General features: G+C 45.1%; 2 protein-coding genes across 8 annotated transcripts in view; one reads left to right on the top strand and one right to left on the bottom strand.

Moving 5' to 3' along the window:
• Nucleotides 1-12,569, top strand: part of ALDH3A2 (aldehyde dehydrogenase 3 family member A2) — a 43,118-nt gene extending 30,549 nt beyond the window's left edge. For 2 of the 7 annotated variants that reach the window (XM_056819662.1, XM_007485794.3), the window contains 3 exons: nucleotides 2,502-2,601; nucleotides 6,012-6,247; nucleotides 10,795-12,569. In XM_056819662.1, coding sequence (XP_056675640.1) covers nucleotides 2,502-2,601; nucleotides 6,012-6,247; nucleotides 10,795-10,809 — 351 coding nt within the window. In that variant the 3' untranslated portion in view covers nucleotides 10,810-12,569. Of the gene's footprint in view, nucleotides 1-2,501; nucleotides 2,602-6,011 lie in introns of all 7 variants that reach the window. The other 5 variants (XM_056819660.1, XM_056819659.1, XR_001627370.2 and 2 more) reach the window with 4 other exon arrangements.
• A 263-nt stretch (nucleotides 12,570-12,832) lies between these two features.
• Nucleotides 12,833-24,259, bottom strand: part of SLC47A2 (solute carrier family 47 member 2) — a 34,343-nt gene continuing 22,916 nt past the window's right edge. Inside the window, 8 exon segments of the mRNA XM_001372729.5 lie at nucleotides 12,833-13,956; nucleotides 15,374-15,455; nucleotides 17,519-17,613; nucleotides 17,707-17,839; nucleotides 19,704-19,773; nucleotides 22,648-22,664; nucleotides 22,666-22,724; nucleotides 23,630-23,738. Of these exon segments, the coding sequence (XP_001372766.3) occupies nucleotides 13,736-13,956; nucleotides 15,374-15,455; nucleotides 17,519-17,613; nucleotides 17,707-17,839; nucleotides 19,704-19,773; nucleotides 22,648-22,664; nucleotides 22,666-22,724; nucleotides 23,630-23,738 (786 nt within the window). The 3' untranslated portion in view covers nucleotides 12,833-13,735.

Genomic DNA, 24,259 nt, shown 5'->3' with positions numbered 1-24,259 from the left:
CATTTCTGTTTACCACCAAGAAAGCCCAACAGTAAGAAATGGAAAAGGAGATTCCATTCAGTATAATATTAGACAATATAAAATACCTGGAGGTAAACCTACCAGAGCAAACCCAGCAATACAAACAAAATGCTTCTCACTCAAATGAAGTCAGACCTAAACAATTGGAAATACATTAATTGCTCATGGATAGGGTGGGCCAATAAAATAAAATTGACAGTCTTACCTTACTTAATTTACCTATTCAGTACCATTCTAAACTACCCAAAAATTATTTTGTAGAGCTAGAATAAATAATAACAAAATTCCTCCAAAAGAACAAAAGACCAAAAAAGGAATTATCAAGGGAATTAATTAAATATATATATGATGGAAGGTGGCCTAGCAGAACCAGACCTCAAATTATACTATAAACTGGTAGTCATCAAAACAATTTGTTGGCTAAGAAATACAGTAGTGGATCAGTGGAATAGTTTAGGTAATCAACACACAATAGTTAATGACCCAAAGATCTGAGCTTTTGGAGGGAAGAACACACTATTTAACAAAAATACTAGGAAAAGTGGAAAATGATATGGCAGAAACTAGGCATAGACCAACATCTTACCATACACCCAGATAAAGTTGAAATGGATACTCAATCTAGAAATAAAGAATGATACCCTAAAACAAATTAGGGGAACATGGAATTAGGGGAAAATAGGGGAACAATGGAAAAGTTTACCTGTCAGACTTATGGATAAGAGAAGAATTTATGACCAAACAAGACATAGAGAACATTACAAAAAATGAAATGGATAATTTTTATTACATTAAATTAAAAAGTTTCTGTACAAACAAAACCAATGCAACTAAGATTAGAAGGGAAACAAATTGGGAAAAACTTTTTATAGCAAGTATCTCTAATAAAGGCTTTATTTCTCAAATATATAGAGAACTGAATCAAATTTATAAGAATGAAAAGAATTCCCCAGTTTATAAATGGTCAAAGGATATATGAACAGGCAGTTCTTAGAGGAAGAAGTTAAAACTTATCTATACTCATATGAAAAAAATGCTCAAAATAACTAATGATTTAGGAAATGCATATGAAAACAACTCTGAGTTACCAACTTACACCTATTAGCTTGGCTAACATGGCCAAAAAGGAAAATGATAAATGTTGAAGGGGATGTGGGAAAATTGGGACCCTCTTGGTGTCTACGATTGGTGGAATTGTGAACTGATACAACTGTTTTGGAAAGCAATATGGAACAATTCCCTAAGAGTTATAAAACTGACCCTTTGACCCAGCAATACCATTATTGGGTCTGTATACCAAAAAGATCAAAGATAAGGGAAATATTTTTAGCTCTTTTTTTCAGTGGCAAAGAATTGGAAACTGAGGGGAATGGTTGAACAAGTTGTAGTATATAGTTGTAATAGAATACTATTGTGCCATAAGAAATGAGGAACAGAATGAATTCAGAAAAACCTGGAAAGTCTTACATGAACTGATGTAAAGTGAATTGAGCAGAACCAGAAGAACATTGTATACAGTAACAGAAATATTATTATGATCAGCTGGGAAGGACTAAACTATTATTAGTGAACCAAATTTCTAAGATATGCTCAAGGGATTCATGAAAAATGCTATGCACAGCTAAAGAAGGAACTATTGGTGCCTAAGTCTAGATTAAAGCATGCTATCTGCTATATATACTTTGCAAATAGGTACAGACAAATGGTTCTGAGATTATTAGGCAAACACAAGCAACACCAGCTCTAAGCATTTTGCCTGTCTGCTGGTACTGCACCAGAGGCTGTGGTCTTGGCAGAGCCAAGACTGCAACTTTCTATCTGTTGCCCTTATAGAGAATTGGTGGGAACATTCTTAGTAGTCACTAGCAGATTGCCTATATGCATACATTATGGATTCTTCTCTTTTCCTCTCTTCAATAATTTTTTTTAAATTTCAAGGATTATCTCTACATAGTTTTATTTCAACCTAACACCATCCCTCCTGGCCATCACTACTCAGTAGACGGCCTAGTTCAATGACTGAGAGAAAGGAACAAAAAGAGTCAGGTGACAGCCCCAGCAGGATATTGCCCAGGTCAGCAAGCCTTTTCTACTCAATGCCACTCCTGTCCTCCTTTTTACTGTACACCGAGGATGGAGTGGTATTTCTCCTGTCCTATGACCAGACTAACAAACTCTAACCTCCTGCTCCCTAATGCCTACAGATCCAGACTAATTGTATTCTAAGGTAGGAAAAATAAATTCTTTTTCCTGATACCATTAGCCATTTTCTTCATCCTTATTCAGCTCAGACTCCCCCTTCTCCCTCCTTCCCTCCTCAGGGCCATAAAGCCTCCATCGTTTCTTTACGAAACTCCTCTTTTATCGCTCCAGAGCACTTGCTCTCTTTGTGTGCTTGTCAATCAGTGGACTCTGTGCTCCAAGGATCTTTGAGATTTGCCAATAGCAATGAGATCAGAATGTCCCATTTTGTCTTTTAGCTGATTAAAAGAATGATAGAAGAAACCTCCAGTGGTGGGGTTACTGGCAATGATGTCATCATGCATTTCACCCTCAACTCTTTGCCCTTCGGAGGAGTTGGTAAGTATTACATCCAGTTACACCGTGTACTTATTATAGAAGTACCAAAGGTTTTTCTTTCTAGTTTTTATTCTTCAGGGCTTTTATCTCCTGGAACTTGGTGAAACAGCATAGCTATATAGATGGTGCTTCTGAAATATGGTCACTCAGTTATCAGCTATCAAAAACAGAAACTGGGACCACGGTGGCAACTGCCTGGGTTCTTAAGCCATTTTTTAGCAATAAGCTCCCCCACCCCCCCATATTATGCCTCACATTTGCTGCATTAAATCTGTCCTCTCAGTTCTCTTATTCATAGAGTCATCAAGCAGGAGGAAGGTGTCATTTTCTCTTCTGTAAAATGGAGGATTAGCCAAGTGGAGGTTCTTTCCAGCTCTGTCTCTAAGATCTAACTGTGGCATCCAAACTTCTCCTTCTAAGGAGAAGGAAAACAAGGCCCCCAGAAGGGCAGGCACTTCTCCAAAGTTACCTGACTAGGGGCAGATCTGGGATGAAAATCTTGCTCTTCCACCTCCTGGGCCACTGAGACTTGTCTTCTGAACCCCTTTTTCTATTCAAGTCACTTTTTTCCCCTCTCTGCCTGCCTGGTTTTTCAGATATTCTTTTTCAGTTTTTTTATTACTTTCATAAGGACAGTAAGAGTGAATGTTTGTGTTAGAGCCATTCAATTAATAGGCCTTTATTAAGAACTGTCAGTGGGGGAGAGAGTCAGGATGGCTGAGTAGCAGGAAGAAATAGAGTCACACACACACACACACAAACACACACACACACACACACACACACACCCCTCCTCCATACAGATCTAGAGAACCCAGCAGATCTAATTCTATTGGAGAAAGTCAAGAAAAAGTCATAGAGATGCCATGTGGAGGGAGAAAGAATCAAGGATGACCCTGAATCTTGGGTGACTTGGAACAGCAGTAGGAGAGGGGCAGCTAGGTGGATAGAGAGCTAGGTCTAGAGATAGAGGTCCTGGCTTCACATCTGACCTCAAGTACTTCTAAGATGGAGGACCCTGGGCAAGTCACTTAATTCCCATTGCTTAGCTCTTACTGCTCTTCTGCCTTGGAATTGATACTTAGTATGGATCCCAAGACATCATAAGGTAAGGCTTTAAAAAAATGGTAATATTAGAGTTGTAAAAAAAGGAAGGTTTTTGGGGAAAGTAGTGAGCTTGATTTTGGACTTACTGAGTTTGAGGTGCCCTCAGGACATCCAGTTGGAGATGTCCAAAAGACAGCTGGTGATGTGGGACCAGGGTTGGATATAGAATCTTGGAATCAATGTAAGAGGGATGGTAATTTGTGTGTATGTGTGTGTGTGAGAGAGAGTCTGTGTGTGTGTGTGTGTGTGTGTGTGTGTGTGTGTGTGTGAGAGAGAAAGAGAGAGAGAGAGAGAGAGAGAGAGAGAGAGAGAGAGAGAGAGAGAGAGAGAGAGAGAGAGAGAGAGAGAGAGAGAGAGAAAGAGAGAGAGAGAGAGAGAGAGAATAAGTGTGTGTATGTGTATGTGATCTCCACCATCACTCCCCCCTCTGTCCCAAAGCAATCAAACAGGTTTGTAATCCTGCCTCTACTGTCAGTTGCTTCTCATGCTGCTTATTCTGCTGCATAGATCATGGAAGGTACCCATGGGCTGGAAGGCTCCTAGGCTTCTAGAGCCCACCTTGAAAATAGGTGACTTAGTCCCGGTCACACAGTTAGTGAGTACTAGGGGAGGGACTAGGAGCCAAGTTGGAACAGAGCTACCACGGGAGAGACTTGGACAGATTACTATTATAATAATAGCTCCAGGTCCAGTCACAGAGATTTTCTTGAAATAACTCAGAAAGGTAGGTCATGTAAGTTGTGTTTAGTTAACTCCCATTTAAAGGTAGGAAAACCTTGTGTTGGGTTTTAAGTGACTGGCCTACCCTCAGATGTCAGCTGAGAACTGTGCTGTGTGCCTTCTTTTCCAGATTATCTGAGAACCCAGGAATCGTGGCTCTCCAGCCCCACTGCCCCCTCCCTAGATCCCTCCCTTTTATCCCCAGCCCAAGTCCATCATCAGCCTTTGGGCAACAGCTATATTTGAACAGGCAGGAGAGGCTCTGGGCACAGAGTGGACTTTGCTTTTGGTGTAACTAAGAGGACTAATTCTCCTGCCTATCTTCTGCTCTTTAATTTATGTTTAAAATAAATTTTATTAATGATTTCCATCTTCATATCCAAGTAATTTCTTTAAATACCTCAACAATATACTCCAAAATTGAGCAAAAATGTCCAGTAGAATAACCATGTCTAAAAATAATACATGCCACATTAGTCTTAAGCTTCTTATGGGGGAAAGAGAGAAACATAAAATGATAGCAAAAAGTTATTTAGTGCCTATTGTGCACAATGCACACTATGCTTATCTTTGTAATTATTATCTCAGTAACTCTAAGAGGCAGGTGTCATTATAATCCTCATTTTACAGTTTAGGAAACTGAGGCTAACAGAAGCTAAGTGACTTTCCAGTCAAATAGCTAGGATATATCAGAGGCCAAATTGGAACTTGGATCTTCCTGGCTTGAAGCCCAGTGCACTATCCATTGTGGTATCTAGCTGCTTAGCTACATGCCACCTTGTTGACATAAAAACAAGAGATATCAATAAAAAATAATGTTCCTGTAGAATAGTTAAAATGTGATTGTTGGCAAGGCCTGTCTCACTTGAGGAGTTCTGTCAGAGTTGTGTGAGAGAAAAGCTTTAAAGGTCCTATCAAACGGGACATGCCTGCCTTGATAGCAGATGGATTTGGGACTTCTAATGATCTACTGCAGTGAAGAAGGAAGCATGTATTTGTTCAGTCCTCAGGTGTTGGCGTAAAGCTTTTCACTAAACTAAGACTTAAATAAGTGTCTTTAAGTTAAATAGTGTCCATCGTCTGGCTGTCAACAGCCAACCTTTAGGCCCTGCCTCTCTGGTTCCAGCTGCCTCCCAGGAATTTCGTTCTGGTTGAAAGATGACATCAGAGAATTCTGGGTTTAGCATGAGCTCACAGGAAAACAGCATCTAAACCAAAGCTTCGGGTAGTTGTGAATTGAGGATTTTCTCCTTTAGTTGTTCCTCCTGGATCCTTCAGAAAAATCTCTTATAACACTGTCTTTTCTACAGATTTCAGATGTCTTTCTCATAGTCTAAGTTAACCCTTAAAGAATCTGGTAAAGTAGGTAGGAGACATGGTTTTATCCCCATTTTAAAGATAAGAAATATCAAGGTATGGTCTGCTCACAATTTCTCTTCAGGTTGCCTTATTGCAACTCAATTTAGGCATACTCTAAGCTCCCTGAGGGCAGGGGGTCATGTTCCTTGTTTCCATCGTATGTTCAAGACTGAATTTTGCACAGTCGATGCTCAAGAAACGGTTATTTTCTCCTTGGATTCTAGGTAACAGTGGAATGGGTGCATATCATGGAAAGCACAGCTTTGATACCTTCTCCCATCGTCGATCATGCCTGATAAAGAGTTTAAAGATGGAAAGTGCCAATAAGCTCCGATACCCACCAAACAGCCAGTCCAAGATAGACTGGACAAACTTCTTCATCTTGAAACGCTTCAACAAAGGCAGAATTGGCCTTTTCTTAATGGCTTTTCTGGGTGTCCTGGTAGCCATAACTATTAAAGTAAGTATGCTTTCCTTGTTCAAAAGGGGTACTGGAAGTCTCATTCTCCCTCTGTCAATATCTTATTTCTCTGCTATTTTAGGGTGGGTTTTCTTGGTGTATGTCTCTCCTGTTTTCTTTTTTGTAAGCATATTAAACTTTAAGAAGGTTTTTTAATGGGCAGATGTTGAAGTTCTAAGCCTTTTGCTCTTGAAGAAATTGAAATCTGAGTCCAGCTGAGGCTCTAAGGACAAGCTGCATTAATCAATCAGCAGACGTTTATCAGGGGTTTATTATGTGCTAGGAAGGAGGAAGATACAGGATGGATAGAATAGATCCAAAGTGATCTTAGAATGGCGGGCTGGATTGGACTAGGAACGCCCTTTTGGTAAGGTGGCCCTTGAGCCTCCTTACAAAGAAAGAAGCCAGGGACCCTAGAAGTAGAGATGAGAAGGGAGAACATTCCAGACATGGAACACAACCCGGGCAAAAACATGGAGACCAGAGATGGAGCAGCATCTATGAGGAATGCTGAATAACTAGGCCAGAGGGACTAGGCTATAGACTGCAGAGAGGGAAGTGATGTGTCAGGAAACAAGGAAGACAGGAGAGGGCCAGGTGGCGAAGAGCTTTCAGTGCCAAGCTGAGGCATTTATGCTGGATCCTAAAGATAACAGGAACAGCTAGAGTCTGAGTGGGGACAGTGACATGGTCAGACCCACACGTTGGGAAGACTACTTTGACAGCTACGGAGAGACTTAAGGCACAGAGACCAAGGAGAAGCCAATTGAAATAGTGCATGATGGGTACCTAGGTAGCTCAGTGGATGGACCACCAGGCCTAGACAGGAGGTCCTGGGTTCAAATGTAGCCTCAGATATTTCCTAACTACGTGACCCCAGACAAGTCATTTAATGCCCTTAGCCTAGCCCTTGCCACTCTTCTGCCTTGGAGCTGATATTTAGTGTCAATTCTAAGACAGTCAGTAAGGTGGCAATGACAAGGTCTGACAAATTTCTGGATGTGTGGGGCGATCGGGGGAGCTGTGGATGACACTGACCTGGTGAGCGTGATTGTCCAGAAGGGGGATGGGCCCTCTCAACAGAAGTAGAAAAGTTCGGAGGAGGAATGGGGTTGGGGGCAAAGGTAATTGAGATATCTTATCCAGTTCAAAATGTCTGGTACGCATTTGGGATTGAGGGCTGCAGTTCAGAAGAGAGACCAGGGCTAGATATGTAGAGCCTGGAGTCTCTGCCCAGAGGTGAGAATGACGCCCATGAGAACAGAGGAGAACACCAGGTTAAAGATCAGAGAAAAAAGCAGACAGGGCCTAGGACAGAGCCTCGCGTTGACGTGGTTCAAGGTCCAGCCAAGGAGCCTTCTGAAAGAACGTAGGAGGGGCAGCTAGGTGGATGGAGCGCCAGGCTTGGGATTGGGAGGACGGAAGGTCTGATGTGGCCTCTGACACTTCCTAGTTGTGTGACTCTGGGTAAGTCCCATAACCCCACTGCCTAGCCCTTCCCCTCTGGCGTAGAATCCATGCAGACACAGAAAGGATGGTTTTTAAATGTAGGAAAACCAAGAGAGTGCAAATAATGAAAACCCAGAGAAGAGGCTGTCCGGAATTGCTGCTCAGCGATGTCAGAGGCTGCAGAGAGGCCAACGCTGAGTGTTGAGAAGGGCCATGAAATCTGGCAGTTAAGAGGTCCTCCGTGACCTGGGAGAGAGCAGCCCCAGCCCAGTGACGAGGCGGGAAGCCAGGCTGCACAAGGAAGCTTTTGTGAAGCTGTGTAGCGGAGATGGGGTGTGGATCCATGAGGGACAGCAGGGGCCGGGGAGCTTGTAGTGATGGCTAAGGATGGGAGAGGCCTGGCCATGCCCACGGCCAGCGGGGAAGGAAACAGAAGGTAGACTGACAGTGGGGCTAGCAATGGGGGTGAAAGAGATCTTGACCGGGACAAGACGAGGAGAGGAGGACAGAGGGAGCTCCTGGTGGTGAGGCCTCAACTGGGAGGGCCAGGGAGGGCGCGTCCACATGGGCTCTGCATGCGGTGATGCTGCTCTCATTGCCAGCTTTCATTTCTGCATTTTGAGTAGAAGGTGAATCTATTTTCAGCCGAGTAAGATTCATACAGTTGTTAATGGAAGGGTGTAGAATGGCTTGGCAAGTAGCTTTGGTGAAAGATGGCCAATCTTAAGCATGACTTGATTGGATTTCTAGCCTTTCTCTTTCACTGTCTCTTTCTCTTAGTAAAACTGGATTTGGTTCACCCTCTTTGTGACTGTGGTGGTGGGTGCCAGAAGCCTCCCTGGACAGCTGATCCATGCTATGGACGTGAGGGCTTAGGGTGAAGGGAGGTTGGAGGGAAGCAGGCTTGGGCTGTGTCAGGGCTAGTTTCTCAACTCCGTGAGGGCAGAGAGGAGCGTGTCTGTGACTCGACTGGTGGAGGAGGAAAAGGCTGGAAGGAATGAAGACAACCATTTCCATGATGGAAAAACTTAGAGAATTGGTATGACTCAAAATGTTTAATAGATTTCTATTTCTGTGTGTCGTGTATGTTTTTTTTTCTTTTCTTTTAATTCTGAAAGGGTTTTGACTTCCCTCACCCCACTGTGCCTTTCTGGGAGTGAGGGATACAAGTTGCATTTTGAATTATTTGGGTCTTCTCAGAAATACCAAGCTGTGCTGAGAAGAAAGGCTCTGTTGGTTTTTCTGGTAATTCACAGACTTCATTGGTCCAATAAACAGTGAGGAACAGCGGATTTCCAAAGGCAGCACTATCAGTTAAAGCGAGGTAGGAATTCCTTGATCTCTTTTTCCCCATCAGAGGGCTGGGAGGGGCCTCCACATAGCTCTAGGCTCATTGCTTTGGGGCTTGGCCCCTTGCCCTTAGATTACCATTACTAGCAGGTTTTTGGTTTGTTTTTAAACAACATAGAGAATAAAAATTAGATTTGCAAAGGTAATATAGAATATGTGCAGAGGTATACCATGGGACAGAAAAAGAGGAACTTCCTCCTGCAAAGTGCCAGGAGTGAGAAGGACTCTGAGGCAGCAGCCGGGAGGGAGGCCTTAGGCCTTGGCCCTGCCAGCAGCAGCATTCAGCTACCTATCCACTGGCCTTTCTGGGAGCATGTACATACATATAGGAGTTGACATTCCTGTTCACCATTTGCTTTTTCATTCAAATTTAGTTTCTTGCCCCCTTTTAAAGCGTGCTGTGATCCTCGTGATCCTCGCTGCAATTGGATCTGATCCCTTAAAATTTCTGGGTTGTGTGTTCTTGTGGGAAACTACAGTATGATAAAGGCCACAGTGGTGAGCTTGGTGAATATGGGAATGGCTGCTGTCCTGTTCCCTTGGGTTTCATGCCATTTCTCAGTTCTACTCTCCCAGCCTTGGTTTCTCAGTCTAATCTATAGCTCTTTGGCCACAGGGAGTCTGGAGAGAAAGAATATTAAGGGTTCCTGCATTCCTGTTACCCTCAAACTGTCCTGTACCCAGTGCAGGTGCACTGTTGGTACCAGTCTGGTTGTACTCGTGGAAGACTTGGCCTGCGTTTGGCTGACTCATTTCTTTTCCACCCAGGAGACACAGAGTGGGTTTAGTGGGAAAAGCCCAGGGCTGGGAGCAGGTGATCTGAATGCTGACTCTGGCTCAGCTCCCACCCAGCTCTGTGACTCTGGGCAAGTCCTTTGACTTTCTGGGCCTCCATGTTCTTCCTCATTCAGTGAGGGGATTATCCTGGATGATCCCCCAAGATTTTTTTCCTGTAGTAACTTCCTGAGGTTCCACTGAAATCACTCGTCGTGTGACTTGTTCTAATGTCTAATCTGGAAACTGATTGACGAATGGTGCTCTCTCCCAGCCTTGTTCTCTCCTTGGATCTTTCACTTTTCACCTTTTTCTTCCTCTCACTCACTTTGAACAAATGATTCAGGGTGGTATTTATGGTGGTTTCTGATTCTTTCTGTAATTGTTTTTCTGGAGTTCATGGTTTTCACCTTTTTAGACACACACTTTGGTGGGTTTGACGTCAGCCCCCCTCCAACCCCCCCCCCCCCTTCAGTTGCTGGAATAGGTATGGACGTTCTGAACAAGAATTGTAAAACTTAGGAAGCTTGAGAACCTTTGGGAAGTAGATGTATTTGAGCTTTTTTTTTTTTCATTGTAAAAGTACTCTATTTAGGGCCTCAAAGCCTCAAAGCCATGCATTAGGTTTAGTTGGTCCCAGACACGTGTTTTGAATTTTAAAAACAAAAATTGCTCATTTGGAGATGTTTTGGTTGAGCGGGAAAGGGCAGTTTGTCAGTTATTGGGAACGATCGGATCAGGGAAGCAAAGATCCTGGGATCCCTTCCCAGCTGACCCGGGACAGGAAACTTAGCTTTGGGTTTCCTTTATCAACACAAGCCAACACCCTTTCTAGAGACATATTGGCCTCATTGGAAAAGATGTTTTTAGATGTTCTTATGCAAAGCACCATGTGGCAGTATGTTCTTGATTAAGCCTTGTTCTGACATGACTGATGAGATAGTTTTATCCTCTCCCTTTTTTTCTCTTTACAGTTGCAATACTTCTAAGGATGTCTTCAGTTCAATGTGCAAATTGTCTTTACTGGATCTCTGCTTTTGTTATCCGATTCATGAACACATTGATTCCTGTTAACCATATTCATATAAAAGTGCAAAGATTAACTTTAAAGGAGGCTGCTATTTACTCTTCTAAAAACCTGCCATTGCCATTACATCTCCAACTGCTTTTAGCCACAGGGCCCTTTAAAGTGGATGTTCCAGATTGAGTTTGTTATAGACTGAGGCAAAAGAGATGCTTTAGGTGGGGCTTCATGGTGCCTGGCCCCCTCCCTCCCTCAACCCTGCTCTCACTGTCAGGCTCCCTTGGAACACCCTGGGGCAGGGGTGGGCAGGGCCTTTGAAGGAGTCCCCTAGTGACTGAGAGCCCCCATGGCCCTGGAGGCCCTTAGGATGGGTGTGAGACTCATCTTCTTCGGTATGTCCTAGAAGAGAAACACCATTAGGGCTGTGCCTTGTATTCCCCGTGATACCAGGTTGGAGGAGGGGCAGAGTCTTCCCATTCATCTGAGGGAATTAGAAGTCCAGCCATTAGAGAGGCCCAGGGACATGCAGGGAACCTTTAAACCTGACCTTTATCAAAGCATTGGGTCACCGTCCCATCTGCGGACCACTTCACCAAGGGAGCAGCTAGGCTCATTCACAGGCAAGGTCTTCCGTCGTCTGTCCGTCTGCCCCACGCTTTGGGTTTCGCTTGGGAGTGGTTCGTGCCGGCTAACTCCAGAGCCAGTCCCGCGCCTCCCCGAGGCCGCAGCTCCCTTTCCATCCTGCCCCTGCCCTTCGCAGGCCCGAGCTGAGCGGCTTCCTGTGCTGCACTTGGCTCCAGATCCCGTTTAAGCCCTCGTTCCAAATGATGTACGCCCAAATGCCAGCAACCGAGGCTCCGTGGTAGGTTTAAAGCCAGGCTCGCCTCTTTCTAAGGGAGTTCCAAATGCAGAACTGGGAATTTGAAGGAAGAAGGGAGGGAGGTACCAGCTCACTTACAGGGATCACATGCTTCGAGCAGAAAGACGTCCTGTGGGACGGCAGCCGCTGCCAGGCAGGCGTCGAGGGCTGGAGGGGTCCAGCTCCATTGGACGCCGTCAATCCTCGGCCCAGTCGCAGGAGGCGAAGAGAATTCCAGCAACCAGGAAGGTGAAATCGGAATCCTCAGGCAGGAGGGAAAGTGTGGGCCGAGGGTTGATGTGTATGAGCAGGAGATGGGGGAGGCCCAGGGTTGGGCAAGAACAGCACCTGCCAAGGCAGCACGCGGTGTAGGCGCGCCCAAGGCTGGCAGCATGCCAGGCAACGCAGCGGTGATCTGGGGGTCCCAGGGGACATGGAGGCCCGCGCAGCCTTAAAATGTTAACTGCACGTACCGAGGCGTTTTCCCCTCTGAATACAGCTTCCAGTTTAAAATGTTAAATCAGTGGTGGTCTCCGAGGGGGGATGACACTTCCCTTCGAGGCCTACTTCACCGACAGCTTTGCTGGAGTCATTCAGGGGTGGGTAGATGTGCCGGTAACGCTTCATGTGCTACAAGTAATCATTAGCTTGTTTTAAGGAATGGAACTGCTTGCTTAAATGGTGACTTTTAGCCATTATAGTCAATTACCCCAAAATGGTAGACGTGGAATTGAAAAAGGTTTTGACTTACATATCAGAATTATGTATCACATTTGCCTTTTTGGTAAACCTAAACAGCTGCCTGGTTACTAGCATTACAGTTAAAAATCTTTATTATGATTAATAAAATCAAGATGAGTTTGAAATAGTTCTTGATATCTTTGTTTTTCTCTCCATAGCTAAGAACCTTGGAAGCCCCGAGAATATGATAAAACTTTAGCCATAGGGGACAGCTGGGTGGCTCAGTGGATGGAGAGCCAGACTCAGAGATGGTCTCAGACACTTCCCAGCTGTGTGGCCCTGGGCAAGTCACTTGACTCCCATTGCCTAGCCCTTGGAGCCAATACACAGTATTGATTCCAAGATGGAAGGTGAGGGTTTAAAAAAAAACAAACTTCGGCCATAAATGTTCCTTTCTAGCTGCAGGCCTGTTTATTAGACACATTTAACCCAAGTATTTATATTTTCAGCAAAGTAACTGGTCATTGTGTGGCAGACTGCTACCCTAGCTGCCCTAGACTCGCCCTAGATGCTACCACTAAGAGAATGTCTTTCATTGTGCTTTGTGTTCCACAACACTGAACGAACCCAGGACCTTAAAAGGCAAGCAAAATGGAATTTAAACCAACCCTGAAATAGGGCTCTTGTGCCTGAGAGTAGGCGGCATGTGCTGCCCTGTGGGTGCAAAATTGCCAAGAGGAGAAAAAGACAAGGACAGAGGCTCGGGAGAATTTCTAATGCACTGTATGATGAGAATTATGTATATGATTTCAGGAGAGCATTCCCAACAGCTACCCCATTCCCCCAGACAGCAGTTGTATGGAGCAAAGCATCATGGTTGTCCATGGCTTTGGAGTGGGTGGGATGTGGCAGGGACCCTCTTCCCCATAGAGTGCGGACCAGGAGTGTGTAAACAGCCCAGAAAAGGCTTCGAGGATGAACTTGGTCAGCAGCGTGTCTTAGTGTGTTCTTATAAAACTTGTACAGTTTGGACCTATTCCCACTTGAAAACAGCTTTGACAGTCTTCAGGATTTCAGTTCAAGTTTGCTCCATATTTCGGATGAGCTGTCCAAGGTGGAGAGAGCCAAGCAGTTTGACATTCCCCCTGACCACTTGGAAGCCCGACCTCCTGTGGTCCAGAAGGGAAGCTGGCTTGGGTTCCCATGAAGCACTCATAAACAGTTTATAAAGAAGAGGTTTTCAGTAGCTCAGGACCTTCCCGAAGAGTTCTCCTGCACCGCGGGCCCTCGTGGTGCTGTCCCAGGGCCACGCTTCCAAGATGTCTCTTTTCCAGCGAGGCAGACCTTCTTACTAGTGCACAGGAATCATGATCTTGACCGTGACCCCTAGCACGAGCACTGTGACAGCCAACAGAAGAGAAAGCCCCCGGCGGACAGCCAGCTGCTTTAGTGACAGAACGTTTCGGGGACCCGAAAGGGTAGAAGCTGCTTCCAGAGGTGGTAAGAGGTCTGTGTGGCTCTCCGTTTTTGAGTACCTCATCAAAGTAATTCCAGGATTGCTATCTGTAGCCACTGGGAAAAGCAGTAACCCAAAGTGAGAGTCATAAATAGCAAGATGGAAAAGGCATGAAACTGAGGCAGAAGACCAGGAGCTACATGGCCTTGGGCAAATGAATCTAACCTCTGAGCCTCCCTCTCCCCATTTAAAAAAAATGGGCAAAATGATAATAAATAAGTGCAAGGATCTGGGGCTTTATCCCTGTGGATCCTTTTTTTGTTTGTTTAATGAGTGAAGATCCCAGTTCTAAAACATCAAACCCTGACAGCCATTTCTCTGGCCACGAGCTCTGCATTCGGCTCCATTGGTTTTTGGGTCGCTCATTCACCAAAGCTTTCCAGCCCTGGTAGGACCCCCTGGAGTCCATTTAGTAGGCTTAGGCATCAAGAGCCCAGAGCCAGCTCCACAGCACCACGGGCCCTGGAAGGAGGACTTGGCCAGAGGATGGGCGTTTCGGGCAGATGCCGAGGATATGGTTTGCTTTGAAAAGCAAAAGCGATCTGCACGTGGAAAGGTTCGGAGTTTCATGGATTTAGAGCCAAAAGGAATTCTAGAGGTCTCCTTGTCCAGCCCACTGTGAATCTTGAAATTTCTCAGACTTGTGAATGTTAAAAGATTCTCAGACTCTACCTTAGAACCTTTGGTTAAGACCATTCCCCATTTTAAACAGTGAAGCTGCTTAGATCTAAAATGTGAGAACTCTACTTGGATCAGAAATGGGAGGACCTCTACTCCACCCGTACTTAAGACTGCTTTAGGGGAGAAAACTCCTTGCAGAACAATGAAAAGCACTTAAACCCGTACTTAAGCCATGCCTATTTTTAGAATTATTACAAAGGGGTGCTAAGTACCTATTAAAGGTCAGGCAACTTGTGAACTTAAAAGGAGCAAAGAGGAAAAAACTTACACAAAGATTCTAACCTACTCAGGTGTGGATTACTAAAAGGATTAATCTACTCAGCTGTGAATTCAGAATGGGCTGTCCTTTGGAAACCGTCTACTGTGATTGGTAGATGGAAGAACTTAGGGGAGGTGACATAGGAGAAAACCCGCTATATAAGGACGACTCTGCTGATCAACCATGCTTTGGCTCTGGGCCCAAGCATGCTCCCACTCTCACTGGCACCTATCACTGAGGAAAGTCCAAGGAAAGGGCTGAGGAGACCCTGACCCTGACAGGGTAGCTAGAAGGGCTGATGCCTAGACGTGCTTCAGTCTAATAGAAATGCCTTCAGAGGAGATGCAAAGTCAGCCTGTGTTTTAAAAGCCAACCATCCCAAATGCACACACACACACATGGTCACACACACGCGTGCACACACACACACACACACACGGTCACACTTTTGGCTCAGCATGCTGGACTGGCAAAAATGAAATCCGCAATGATGCTCTGTTCTGTTTGAGCATCAAGAGCAGACACGCTCTTACCTGAAGAAATGGCCACCTTCTCCAGCCCTGGGGCGGGACTCGTGCTTTCAGACTCTTGGTGAAGTCCAACCCGTTTCTGAGCCTAGAGATGAAATGGCACCGGGGTTAGCCCACTAGTGCTGCCTCACAGCGACATGGTTAGTCTGGGTGATTGGGCGTTTAAGTGCTGGTCTTAAAGGGTATGCGGCAGATGATCCCCTTTTACAGATGAGAATATAGAGCCTGGGATCAGGCAACTGGCCTAGGTCACAGGGCTGTTAAATACCCTTATACATAAGGAAGGACCTGAAAGGAGAGGGGGAAAGGATGTTCAGGGGATGGGCTGTGGGCCAGGGAAGAGGCATGGGGCTTAACATTTGGGAAGATGCATTGGCCTGATCTTATGTCCATGCACCCTCCATGGCATTTTTGCCAGAGTTTGTGGGCTCAAAAAAACAGGTTTTCCTCTTGTGACCTCATAGGAGCCGTAGTGGACAGGAGGGTCCAAGAGGTAACAAAAACCAGAGCATGTGAATTTTTAAATCACCTTGGGAGAACCTTTCTTCCAACTCTCCTCAGCCTTTACTTAGCAGGTGCCTCACGTTCTTGCTTACAATGACCAGAGAAGGGGTATGTGTTGCGGTCACTTCTCCCAGTGCTCAGGATCCTGGGCACCAACATCTAGAGCGGGCCGACTTCCTAGCCTGTGAGCTACGGGCAGGGACTATGCCTTATCTCTTGGTAACTCCTCCAGGACCTCACGTCTAACTCCTCATGGCCCCATTTGGGTTTTCTTGGCAGAGATCTTGGAGTGGTTGGTCATTTCTCCAGCTCATTTTCCAGATGAGGAAACGGAGGCAATCAGGGTTAGGTGACTTGCCCAGAGTCACACAGCTAAGAAGGGTCTGAGGCTACATTTGAACTCACAAAATTGAGTCTTCCTGATTCCAAGGTCCCAGCTCTATCCACTAAACCACCCCGCCACTTCTCACACCCATATTCGACACTTAAGTGAGAGGAAGAGGTCAGTGGACAGACCACAAGACTTGTGCTCAGGAGAATGAAGTTTTGAGTCCCAACTCTATGTGACCTTGGATGAGTGACAGCCTTTCCAGGCTGTAAAATGAGGCCAAACTAAGTCCCTTCCCAGCTAGGATCCAGTGAAATGTTTATTGGAATTGGATTTTTGCTGATTTAAATCTGTAAGAAAATGATAAAAGAAACCCTAATCTTCTGCCAAAGTTCCTAAAGCAATTTCATTCTTAACTGCTCTGTTCCACCTCTTCCTGGAGGACACATATCTACTGAGCTGGCTTTTAAAGGCTGGAGAGGAATGGAATAGGTGAAGGAGCACCTACCATGTGCTCCCGGATCTGAGCAGTATGGTCTGGTTGGATGGAAGTGGGTGTCGACGGCCCGTTTGGCAAGGGTAGAAAAGTAGGATGTCAGCTAACCCTGGACCTTGAAGGTCCGACAGAGGAGGCCCAACTTTTCTCAGCGGGCAATAGGAAGCTACCCAAGATTTTTGAGCAGAGAAGACATGACCAGGCCTGTGCATTCAGGTAGTTCAGTCTAGAGGTCGGATGATGTATGGATTAGATGGAACATGGAGAAAAGGCACTTCTATCACCTTCTTTCTTGGAGGGTGTCATCTCCAACCCTCTTCCCTAGAGAAGAACCCCCAGCCGTCTCCCCGGCCTTCCTATCCCCAGACCTGAACCATGTGAGGGTCCACTGTGACTTCTGGGAAAGTCAGCCCCATATTCCTATTTCTCTACCCCAAACACACCAGGAATGCTTTCTCATGGAACCTGCCCTTCCTGCTCCAGCGCCCAGGGAGGCAATTCTGTCCTCCCTAAGAAAAAGAACAGCTTGAGCTAATACTTGGGACATGATTGACTGGAGGCAAAGCCTAGTCATCTTCAGTTTTCTGTAGGATCCTTGAGGCCCTTTAGGAGGAGAGCGGGTCATCTGCTGGGGATGATAGCCCCTGTTGTCCCTAGAACAGCCTACAAGGAGTTAGGAGCTCCATGGAGTCCCCGCCACCTCTGTCTGCCCATCCGACACGCCCACAAAGTCATCGACTGGCTTCTCTTTCTCCCTTCCAAGAACCCAGATTGCCTAATATGTCACTGTGTTCCTGCTTCATTCATCCTATCAGATTACCTCCTCTGCGGCCAAATTCCAATTAATTCTGGCAGTGTAGACGATAAAAGTAATGGTTGCTGTGACGGCACAGACCAGCATCCCCAGCCAGAGGCCTGCAAGGGAACAGCAAGAGAGGATCATGGGAAATGGCACCCTAAGATATCTCTACCCTTCTACCTGGTTGCTTCATCAGACATTTCTCATACCTCTGACTCCAATTTTGGCCACAAATACCAGCACAGCCCCAATTGGGAGACCGATGGCATAATAGCCCACAGCATTCACTGCAGCCCCAAAGACGACCTTGCCAGTTCCTCTCAACACTGCTCCGCAAACACACTGTGGAGAAAATAAAAGGGAAGGGTGGTGGGATTAGCCATCTGGCCCTCATTTTATAAATAAGGAAACTGAGACCTGGTAAGGTTTGGGGTCTTCGGGACATAAGATGATAGACTGAGTGCTACAAGGGAGCTCATTATTTGTCGTGGAGATACTGGCAGTCATGCCCAACTCTTCATAACCCATTTAGGGTTTTCTTGGCAAGGATACTGAAGTGGTTGGCCATGTCCTTCTCCAGCTCATGTGGCAGATGAGGAAACTGAGGCAAGAAGGATTTGGGGTTTTCTTGGCAAGAATACTGAAGTGGTTGGCCATGTCCTCCAGCTCATGTGGCAGATGAGGAAACTGAGGCAAGAAGGATTTGGGGTTTTCTTGGCAAGAATACTGAAGTGGTTGGCCATGTCCTCCAGCTCATGTGGCAAACTGAGGCAAGAAGGATTTGGGGTTTTCTTGGCAAGGATACTGGAGTGGTTGGCCATGTCCTCCAGCTTATGTGATGGATGAAAAAATGGAGGCAAACAAGATTAAGTGACTTGCCTAGGGTCACACAGCTAGTGTCTAAGGTCATATCTGAACTCATAAAAATTAGTCTTCCTGTTTCCAAGCTCAGTGCTCCATCCACTGTGCCACCTACCTGCCCTGAAGGGAGCTCAGAGACCATTGGATTGATCCTCATCATCTTACAGAAGAGGAAACTGAGGCCCAAAGAACTCAAGAAATTTGCCCAATGTCACACATCTATTAAATAATAGAGCTGGGGTTTGGACAGCAATCTTGATTCTAAATCCCATATGCTTTCTACTCTACCAGGGAAGGACAAATAAAGTCTTAGAATGAGCCCCAGGGCAACAACAACAATAATAATAATAACAATAACAACAAAAATGGGCACACATCACAGAGTACTTTAAGGATTGCAGAAGGCTGTCTCCAAACTACAATATCTCATCTGAATCATACATCAAGCCTGTGAGTTAAATGCTAGAGGTGATATTGTCTACTGAGACAGCTAGGTGGTGCAATGCATAGAATGTTAGGACTTAAGAGGCAGATCTGAGTTCAAATCCTGCCTTAGACACTTACTAGCTATTATGACCCTGGGCTAAGCCACTTCATATCTCTCAGTCTCAGTTCCCTCATCTGTAAAATAGGGACATTAATCACACCTTCCTTACAGCAGTATCAAGCACTATCAGTGTCACCTATTATTATCACACAGTTGTGAGTGTCTAATGAAATATCTATACAGTGTTTTGCCTCCATTTCCTCATCTGTAGAATGAGAGAGTTAGACCAGATGAGCTCTAGGGTCCTTCCAGCTCTAGGTCTGTGATCTTAAGATTTTATGCCTCTCAGGGGGCAGCTGGGTAGCTCAGTGGATTGAGAGCCAGGCCTAGAGACTGGAGGTCCTGAGTTCAAATTTGACCTCAGATACTTCCCACTTGACCCCCATTGAATAGCCCTTACCAACTCTTCTGCCTTGGAACCAATACACAGTATTGATTCCAAGATGGAAGGTGAGGGTTTAAAAAAAAAAAATAATAAAGATTTTATGCCTCTCTTAGAATGGGGTAATTCTTCCTTTTGTCATTGACCCAGGTCTTGAAAACATTTCCCTGGGCGAGGGCTGGTCCTTGTTTTGAATTATTGGTAGTTGTTCTCAGCAGGGAAAAATCTTCTGTCTTCACTGGTTCCTGAGGTTCAGGAACTTTCTTTTAGTTCCCACATTTTCCTCATATGGCTTGGAGGAATAGTAAGAGAGGAGCAAAGCTAAGGAGGAGGTCAGTTTTGGAAGAACCATTGGTAGAGCCCTGGAGGGGTTTGGGGAGCGAGGGGGTGAGCCCAGAGCTTAGGAATATACTCACACAGAGTGACTCAAACAGGTTAAAGGCGATGTAGACAGGCATGACCCAGATCACCAGGGAATTGACTTCTCTGCAAGAGCAATGGGAAGAAATTGGGGCTATCAAACTGGGTACTCAGTCCTGCTGGGTTACACCTGCGCTGACCACTGAGCACTGATGGGAGAGAGAAAGCTAAGACACACCCCCTCTTCCACCATCTACACACTGACATCTACACACTACCTGGCCTTCTCTTCTTGCCCTGGCAATAGTCTTGTTTCCATAAATCTCTGAGTCAATTGGAGGCCCTTGTCCCCAGGACCCTCCATTAGATGGGATTTCATTCCCTGTCTCCTCTTCACACTCATCAGATCTTGGACCCAGAAATCTATCTGGAATCCAACTCGCCTCATTTTACACACCAGGACAGAGACCCCAGGCAGAGGAGGTGATTGTGTCCAAGGCCACCCAGATGGTCTAATGTAATGCAAAGCCCCGTTCGGAATTTACAGTCTCTGATCTAGCAGGAAAGGGAGGGGACCTGAAGAATCTGGCCCTTTGTAGGTGGTTCTAATGTATTCTGTCCTTGAGTACAAGATGAATCACTGAAGGGTATCTGAGAGAAGAAAGCTCCCGCCACCCCCATGAAAAGCTTTCACTGGCCCTTCCACAAAACCAGATTGGACTTAAACCACATTACTCCCCTCCTTGCCCCTTCTCTTGGAATATCCAGCTCTTTTCAAGGTCTTTGCTTGCTGATTCCCACAGATGCCAGCACCTGAATCTCTGCACATTTAGGGATGCGGGATGGGGTATGCGCCTATATCCAAGAGATATGTATAGAAGGAGCTAGCCCTGAACAAAGAACTAGGATCAAGACCCATCTCTGATATATGCTGGATCTGTGACTATAGGAAAATCATCTCACCTTTTCAGGAATCTAGACAACCACCTAAGACAGGTTGTTGTTGTTTTTTTTAACCCTTATTGCTGGAGGCCATCATACCCCAACCAATTGACAAGGTCACAGTCCGAGGAAGGAAGGTCAGCAAAGCAGACCCCAGAATGAGGGCCCCTGCTGATCCCCCTTTGTGACTTCTTTCCCCAAATTTTCCCCACTAGTGGACTTGTTACGATTGTTATTCTCTCCCCAATACAGGAGAATTAATATGAGAGCAAAATACTTATAGGCTCAATAAATATATACCCTACTTTAAGCCCCCTAGATTATTACCCAAAAAAGATTGTAATTACAGAATAAAAGCCCAAAGATTAGTGCCCATGACCCCTCCTTTCTCAAGCACAAGAGAGGCTCCAAGGCCCTACAGTATAATGAATCTTGTCCTAGAGTTAGCACACTTGAATGAATTTGTTGGAACAGAAGCCAAGTAGCATTGCTAGGCACTTCAAAGTAACACAAGAAAAACAGAACTTGTAAATTGAGGAAAAACCCCAAAATCGGTCTGCCTAAAGTCCTCACACCTAGATAGGAATATGTTTTGTTGTTCATCTCCCAAGCAATTATGATTGATCGTGAAAGCAGACCAAAAGCACAATGATCCTCTCAGCACGTCAAGGGGTTACTAACCTACAAATGACTTTATTCACAATAATCATATCTGTCACAGAGTGTTGTAGAAACCTAGTAAATGATCACAGAATTCTTTGTTGTAGTAACATCACAAGAGTGTTGTTTAGGTGATTTGATAATGTCCGTTCAAACTGTATAATGTCACATATGTAGAGAATTGATTATGTGTGTGTACCAAAAACCTATATAATAAACGTACCATGGTACTATGGTGCAGAGCACTGTGTGTGATCCCTGTGTACGTGGGCTGAATGCATGGTGTATCTCATCTCATTTATCCCACCGTGATGCCACACCTGGGCATGGGAGACCCTGGGTCCTCAGAGAGACCACTGGATGGACCCCTGGACCTTACCTTTCATTTTAGAATTAATAATATATATTGGTTCCAAGACAGGGGAGCGTTAAGGACTAGGCAACGGGAGTTAAGTAACTTGCCCAGTGTCCCACAGCTAGGAAGTGTCTGAGACCAGATTTGAACCCAGGGCCTCCCATCTTCAGCCCTGGTTCTCTATCCACAGATCTACCTAACTGCCCCCTAAGGCAGGGGTTTTTAACCAGAGCTCACTTGGGGGTTCATGAACTTGAATAGGAAACAATGATGCCTTTCTTCCAATATAATAGATTTGTAATCCTTTTGTAATCTTACACATTTTTATTTCATATATTTCAAAATTCATATTTCACATATTTAAAACCATTGTTCTAAGAAGGGGTCAACAGATTGCCAAAGGGAGTCCATGACCCAGAAAAGGCCATGAGCTGCCCTCCCCCATGACTCTAAGTTACAAGAAATTACTGACTTGAACTGATAAAAGGAGTTTCCCCACCCCAGTTCTTATAAAAATGAAATCACAGCAGTTCAGACCCTTTCCCTAATTTATACTTACTTATGTGTGAACTCATGTGCCTCTAGTAGAAGGCATTAACTGTCTCACTTGGTTTGTACCCCAGAACTGAAAACAGCCCAGGATGTTACATCCTGTGGGTAGAATATAATCTCTTCATAGGGTAGACTATCTCATTTTGTTCTCCCTGGACAGGAATTTCTTTCACTTTTTTTGTATTTCAATCATTTTTTTCATTGTATAAGGCACTTGATAATGCCTGTTTGTTGACTCACAGGTTGTAGTTTTATCCCCAGAGCCTAGCAATGCCTGGCATTTACTTAATTATTTCATGGTCAATGGTTTGATGCCTCTAGTCCCACCTCAAACACTAGCCAACACACCTGAAAATGGTAACCATAAAGAGGCAGCCAGACATGCACCTTTGGTATGCAGACATGATGACTACTCAAGGAGCCTTGCCAGAACTAAGTAGGGACCCCCTGTGGGATGTATGCCCAGGGACATAGGGATATTGATTACCTACTCATCATTGGTAAAAATCCCGTCCCAGGATATCCTTGAAGATGGTTAGCAGGGAGCCAATGACAAAAAAGATGCCACCTGAAAAGGAGAGATAAGAAAAATAGTATTGACCTCAGCTTCCCCTTTTAGTGCCTGTGGCCTTTGGGGTATTTTCTTCCTGGGACTAACTTTGGGTCTTGGCAATCATCAAGGACAAAATGATATCTTAGTTATGTGCCTGGGAAGCTCCTTCAGACCATTTTCACTGTGTACCATTTAACCCCAAAAGGAGGGAAAAGCAGCTGAGATGTCACCTCTTCTATGATACCTTCCATGATTGTCCTCTCCTTCCTCAGATTTCCCTCAAGTCCTTTGCCTCCCATCATACTCTACTCTCTATGGATTCACTGCTTTATGATTGAATAGGACAAAATGAGGTCAGTGAGTGGGCAGCAGCTGCAGCAAGACAACAGTTACGTTGGAAAAAATCTGAGAGTCTTCAAAGTTAATAATATGGCAACCAAAAAAAAAAGGCTGGCATGCTCTTTAGCTGCATTAATAGAGCTTGGAAGGAGATTTCAAAGGCCATCTAGCCCAACCCCCTCATTTCACAGAGGTCTGAAGAGAAACAACTTAGCCAAGGTCATACAGATATTAGGTATCAGGGAAAGGATTTGAACTCAGGTCTTTGAAACACAGATTGGCTTTTGTAGAGGGAGATCCCTACACCAATGTGGAAGGTGAGAGTTCCCAATAAATGGTGACTTTTGAATCAAGTTGACAACAGAGTGATGGGATTGGATCTGAAGTATAGCAGTCAATATGTTAACTCCAAATTCATCTTTGGAACATAGGGACATCTAGAAGGGGAAGTCCCTGTCTAATAGGAAGCACTTGGCTAAGTCTGCGCAGGCTATACACCCAATGACAATTGAGAAGACATCCTGAGCCTGTGGTCCAGAGGCAAAGGCTAGGAGTGGACTGGAGAATGCCCATTTACTCACAAGTGGCCAACACACTCGAAACCGCAGTTTTCTTAGCTGCTTGGATGTTCCCAGCACCTAATGCATTCCCCACTCGGACACAGGCAGCATTACCAAACCCGAGAGGAATCTGGAATCAAAGACAAGGAGGTGGAATTCAAAGTGCCTGGGTGTGACCTCCCCCTTTTCTTTGCCGAGCTGAGAACTAGGAGTGTGGATCAGCGCATCAACTGTTGGATTTACATAGCTGTGTAAGTTTTGCTGACCTGCTTTCCCTCCCCCATGTTTTTTCTTCTTTATTAGAAAGGCTGGGGGGAACGGAGTGATGCATTTGGAAAGAAAGCTATAGGAAAACAAAAGCCATCAATAAAAAGAAATCAAAACATTAGTGCCTGTTCATGGGAGCATGTGTGCCTTTAGGAAGACACATGGAATTGCCGTAGATGGGTTTTTAGAATGAGTTTTACCCTTGGGAAAGGCTGTCTGTTTTAGCTAGCATGGAGAATCCTTAGTAAGGAGAAGAACCCAGAATGGGCACAAAGCATCCAGCTGAAAAGGCAAGTAGAGCTGTAGGGGGGGAGGAGCCAGCAGGGCAGATGTAGGTAAACAGCCAGCTTCAAGGATGGGGATTGATGTGAACTTAGAAAAGTC

This window comes from Monodelphis domestica, chromosome 2, assembly GCF_027887165.1.
Source record: "Monodelphis domestica isolate mMonDom1 chromosome 2, mMonDom1.pri, whole genome shotgun sequence".
NCBI classification, from domain to species: Eukaryota; Metazoa; Chordata; class Mammalia; order Didelphimorphia; family Didelphidae; genus Monodelphis; species Monodelphis domestica.
This window is presented reverse-complemented; position numbering and strand designations above follow the sequence as displayed.